At 31.3% G+C, this 6,195-nt stretch overlaps 1 protein-coding gene across 1 annotated transcript; it reads left to right on the forward strand.

The window, feature by feature from the left end:
• The first annotated feature begins 94 nt into the window (after positions 1-94).
• LOC106472672 (uncharacterized family 31 glucosidase KIAA1161-like) lies at positions 95-4,692 on the forward strand. Its single transcript, XM_013933325.2, has one exon. It carries the CDS (start codon positions 389-391, stop codon positions 2,447-2,449), a length of 2,061 nt encoding a protein of 686 aa, XP_013788779.1. The 5' UTR covers positions 95-388; the 3' UTR covers positions 2,450-4,692.
• Positions 4,693-6,195: the final 1,503 nt, after the last annotated feature.

The raw sequence follows: 6,195 nt of genomic DNA on the forward strand, positions 1-6,195 counted from the left end.
AAAGTACATGATAGTTCTAGAAACGTTGCGTCACAGTGTCATGTGACTCGCTGACGCAACAGTATATACATAATTATAGAATACCGGCTTTACTCGCTGTCGTGATAACGAGTGGAATGGAACACAGCTTGGTACGCGTTAACCGTAATAATTCAGTCGTTATATTCGGCCTAACTCCGATCTTTGTGGAATAGAGAGCGCTAAATTATTCGAGTTAGCTACATTTATGTTTATGTAATCAGATACCTATTGTATGTAGCTGGAACTTTGACTAGCAGTAGCAGGAGAGGAATCAGCATTAGCGTAGTGTAATTGTATACTGTATAACTACAACACTATAAGCCTCACGGTCTTGCTTGTTGCTGTTAAAAAAATAAAATCAAGTGAAATGTCGGTATTTGTGTTCGAATTACTTTTGAGGACTTTATTTTACAAAACAGTTGATGGTAGTAACAGTTCCGAAAAATGGATATTAGATAATGAGAGTATGGTTTTTAAAACTTATAAAATAATTAATGCCAACGGGGAAAATGCTCGTGTGAAATTAAACATTAAAGATAGGACGAGTATTTTAGTCATTAATTCAGAACTGAGATCGGATAAAGTAGAAGTTTCATTGGGAATTACAGACATGCCTATAGATATTTCTGTTTGTGATTGTACGAAAATAGGACATGTAACTGAGAGTACTATATGTGCAAAATATAATAATCTCACTGTGGCGGTTGCATTGGAACGGCATAATGAAATTTCAGTTCAGTGTTACAGAATAAAATGGTTTGGGGAAGGGACTGAAATAATGGATTGTTTAAATTTTGGAAAAGCATACCTATACGGCGGAGGAGAGAGATATGAACAGTACTGGCCTTTGTGGAGTCGAGGTGAATCTTTGATTCCCTACATTACTGCAGATAATTTCCACTGTTTGAATGGACAAGGGTCAGTGATTGAGAACTATTGGATAACTTCATCAGGATTCTCTGTATTTGTTGACAGAGAAACACCCCTTGCTGTCAGTTTTAATGACAGTCAAAGTGGCAGGCTATGTTTTTCTGCAATTTCTGAACAGCATCCTTACAAGAAGAAAGATATTTATGAAAATAGAAAGCACAATGAAGATTTAAGTTATACTATTTGTTCTGGTTATAATATAAAAAAAGTTCAAGAATTTTCTTCTAAAAAATGGTTTCAGAGACCTGAAAAGGTTCCAGATGCCAAACTTTTCCAGCATCCAGTGTGGTCAACTTGGGCAAAGTACAAGGCTAATATAAGTGATGAAATTGTTATAACGTTTGCAAATGAGATAAGTACACATGGGTTTTCACACAGCATTTTAGGAATTGATGACAAATGGGAAAGCTGCTATGGTGAAATGGAGTTTGATAAACAAAGGTTTGGTGAACCCAAGATAATGAGCCAAAAGCTGAAAGAAATGGGTTTTGATACTTTATTGTGGGTACATCCATTTTGTTCAATTATGTGTGAGAGTTTTAAAACTGGAGCCCAGCATGGATACTGGGTAAAAAATGCCACAGGTCACCCTCTGCTTGTGAATTGGTGGAATGGAGTTGGAGCACACTTAGACATTACAAATACTGAAGCACAAGAATGGTTTTTAAAACGACTAGAAACTCTTCAAAATAAATATAATATTGATACATTTAAATTTGATGCAGGAGAAATTGCTTGGCTTTCAGAAGGTTTTGTTCTTCATGATAAAAGAATAGAAAATACACCAAATAAATTTAGTCAGTTGTATTCTGAAATGGCCCATAAGCTGGGATCCAAGGTTGAAGTTCGAGTAGGATTTGGTAGTCAGCATGTCCCTATTCTTGTTCGAATCTTTGATAGATATTCTTCTTGGGACTATGGTTCTGGCTTAAAAAGCATTATACCAACAGTCCTAACACTTGGAATAATTGGATATCCTTTTATTCTTCCAGATATGATTGGAGGGAACAACTATGGAAATGAATCAGCTACAAATGTCTTACCAACTAAAGAACTATATATCCGTTGGGTTCAAGTAAACACACTTCTGCCAACCTTACAATTTTCAATTGCACCTTGGCAATATGATAAAGAAACTATAAAGATTAGTCAGAATATGGTGCATCTCCATCAAAAATATTCTTCTCTTATCATCAGTTTGGCAGAGGAAGCTGTTACTTCGGGAAATCCCATCATCAGACCTTTATGGTGGGTATCTCCAGATGATCCTGAAACATGGGTTTGTGACTCTCAGTTTTTAGTAGGCAATGACCTTCTTGTAGCACCAGTCTTGGAAGAAAATGCTCAACATCGAGACATCTATCTACCCAAAGGATTGTGGAGAGAGATGAACAACAATGAGATATATAATGGCCCTCGTTGGCTCAGACGACATAGGGCCAATCTAGAGCGCCTTCCACATTTCCTGAGAGCAGTTCGAGGCCATAGTGAACTTTAAGTTGGCCCAAAGTTTCATGCTGGATTTTTATTTTCAAAAATCATACCTAAACTCATCTATTTCGTTACAGTGATTATTTTCTCTCTGCAAACATTTTCCAAATTAATTATTCTCTTATATTCCATAATAAAAGTAATCAATTTAGCCTGTTTTATGTACAATATACAGGGCCCCAAATCTGTTATGATTTAGTTTATTTCTTCTTGCTTGGGAAGTGGTACCTGCCAACCAGACAGCCTGATTAATGTCTCTCAAAAGACTTGAATCTAAAAATGTATTTGTTGTATTTTTCATAAACAATAAGTGTTAAATCACTGTTGATGGTAGAATTGCATTTATTACATCTAACATCCTCCTTAATGTTATTGTTTCAAGCTGTTTTTACTCTAGATAAGGGCTGCATTGTTTAATTCTTGTTTAACATATAAAAAAAACATGGCCTTGAATATAATTTACTTTCTGTATTTAAGATGTACCTGCTGTTATCAGTGAGTTGTTAAAATTATATTGATGCACATGTGGAACTGTATGCTGGATGTTGTGGTGCTTGTGTGATTTATCAGCATGTTTAATAAACTTTTGACAAGGTAACTCATCCATTTTATGGAGCTATAGAATATTAAAGATCCATACCAAAATTATTAATATGTACCAACTTAAATTTTCATTTACTCTTTTGTGAAGGTTTTAGCAATAACTTTGGTAGTTTACAATATACCATCTTATATATATTACAACTACAAACAAAAGGTTTGTTTCAACCATGAAGCAGTAGAATAATAAAAAATAAATAAAAGTTGGGCTGGATAAGTATTGTACATATTATTTATTTATGTCCTCCAGACACAGAATCCCACAAAGGAGTGTCACACTAAACAATTCACACACACAAATAAAACATTTCAATTAGTACTAATATTTTAATTTGAAAAAGATAGCTTTGTGTTGTTAAGAAAAAAGTGCTTAAATAAAATGTAATCTTGCTAATAATTATAGTTATTTTTACAGAACATATCTGTATGCTCTTACTCTAAGTGCCCTTAGCATTACATGTGACTTCTGGAAACTGAAGACAGTTTCAATATTAAGAAATGATGCTGCAGAGAGGGGAAGGAAGAGCTGGCCATGGATTGGTAATTTTAATGACATCACTGTACTTAGTCTTCTAAATATGGAAAAGATGATAAAGCTTAACCCTAACATCAAAGGCATGAGATGACTGTTTACACACATTTTTCCATAGAAAATGCATTCATTATTTTGAAGATAGGACTATATTTACATTTGTGTCAAGCTGTGCATGAGCTACATTATGTGTATGTTATTATATATATACTTTATACTTGCTTGTACAGTTTATCATGTTATATAATAATGAAAATTGTTCTGAAACCATGGTTATATAATGTATTAAATATATTTCTAATGTACACTTTTCAGTCTATAACTCACAAGTTACTGATGTATCTAGAAATAGTTTCATTAATTTTTTTATGTATTATTATTATTAATATTATGTGCATATTTGGTTAGTAACACAGGTACAGTAGTTAGCACACATGTAAAAAGGATTAAAAATAAGTTATAATCTGTTTTTCAGATGTTGATTTTTGTTCTGTGAAGAAAAATTTATTTTTATTTCAAATTGTACATGCCAGTAACATTGTGTAACTAAACCTGGTTTTCAGTCCTTCATGATGAGTAAAACTGCCCTAATACTTGGACTTAACTTTTAAAGTGAAATGATTTTGCTACTTACTTTCATATTTTATGCTAAATTTGAATAAGAAAATCAGTCATGAATTATTCATTAACAGGTACAACAACTGTAATGTAATTTAAAACTTATTTTCATAATTTGATGTGTGTGTGTATATTAATATTTGTATTAAACTTGATAACTTTCCCTGACATTTGAGGTTTAAACTCTGCTTTGGTTGTATCTTATTTATAATTAATTTTAATGTGTGTGTGTGTGTGTGTGTATGAAATGTGAAGGATATATTTTGTAGAAAGAAAATTTTATTTAACAAGACTACAGAAAACTGTAAATATTTCAGAATAAAAGTGTTATTATACCATATCTTAAAATGCTGCATGAAAACTTTTGTACATATGTAATTTTCATGTATAAAGCAGTGATGGTTTTGATGTATTAAAAAGAGAAAATGTATGTTACAAATAAAATATGCATTCTACAGATCACAGAAAATGAAGTGATTTAGTAGTTAAGTAAAAACCGATATATATAGTCAGTTTATGATATTTGCCAACAAGATTGATACACACGGGTTTATTTTATACAAATATGTTTTCATATACACAAAACAATACAATTTACAATAACAGTTATTACAAATAGTTATTACAAACAATGATTTATAAAAAAAAGTTTCACAAACTTACAAGCAATATAAAGTCTTCCTTTTAATCTGGAACTTCTTCGAATAAAAGAGTCAAATAAAAATATTTCTTAATACATGTATTTAGAGGCAAGTAGTGACTCCAGCCAAATTAAAGGATGGAATACCCTGCTATGATCATTTAGAACTGAACTTTTGGCCAAATATAGGAATGCCAACATTCTTGTGTGTCTGAGCAAATCTAAACATATCAGTTTTAGTTTAACAGAAGTAAGTAGTCACAAAGTGGTAAAATTATTATTGTTATTGAGACAAAACATATATAGTAAACAAAGTAGGACCAGTATGAAACAAGGTTCTACCATTATATATTAATCTAAGGTTTGACAACTATAGCATTTATATTAATATTTTCCTGAAATATTTTTTTATAACTTTAATTGTGTATTGCTTTCCACTACACTAAAAAGAACGTTTAGGGGCATGTGCAAAATCTGAAAAGGGGGAATGACACAGAAGTCTAAGAAGCTATATTTGTATTAAACTTGATAACTTTCCCTGACATTTGAGGTTTAAACTCTGCTTTGGTTGTATCTTATTTATAATTAATTTTAAAATAAACCATATTAAAAGGTGTTGTATCTATTATAGAATAAGAGAAATAAACATTTAATACTTCCAATGCCATTGTTGGAAATGTGTTAGTATTCGTTATTTTACATTTTGAGATCATCATATTGAGTTCAATGCGCAGCTGCATATTATATTTTATATAGAGAGGCATAGTAGTGACTTCAACTAAAACTGGTCAAATATTTATTATGAAACCTGACAAAGGGATTCAAAGATTGAAAATGTTTTGTTAACGATACAACAAAGTTTATTATGTTGAAAACAGATTCTATAAAAACTATGGGATTATTTAGCAAAATTTATAGAAAAAGTTAGTCATTAACACAAGAAGAATATCTTAATGTATGACTTATCACAGCATCCAGGTATTTTATATGCTGTTCCAAAACTTTACAAGAAGATTATTCTGTTATACCTATAGTTTTTAAAATAGGTATTTATAACCATGAATTAGCCATTTTGGTTTAATATATACATAATGATCTCACCATTAGAAATGCATAACTTAAAAGTTTATTTTGCAAGTTTACTTATAAAATTTCGGTATACTGTTGTTGTAAGCTTTATTTTTAACATTATCATTTGTTAGCTAGAGGGTTTAGAATGCCTTGAAAGTTTGAAGGATATGATGTCGAATCTTTTCTAGTATATTTGAACTAAGATTATAAATAAAGTTTTGTTAGGTTAGTTAGAGCGATTTTTCAAGATACAGAGTGAACCAATCAGTTTGTCAGCTATCATGGATACTTT

This window comes from Limulus polyphemus, unplaced genomic scaffold (genome assembly GCF_000517525.1).
Source record: "Limulus polyphemus unplaced genomic scaffold, Limulus_polyphemus-2.1.2 Scaffold5514, whole genome shotgun sequence".
Classification (NCBI taxonomy): domain Eukaryota; kingdom Metazoa; phylum Arthropoda; class Merostomata; order Xiphosura; family Limulidae; genus Limulus; species Limulus polyphemus.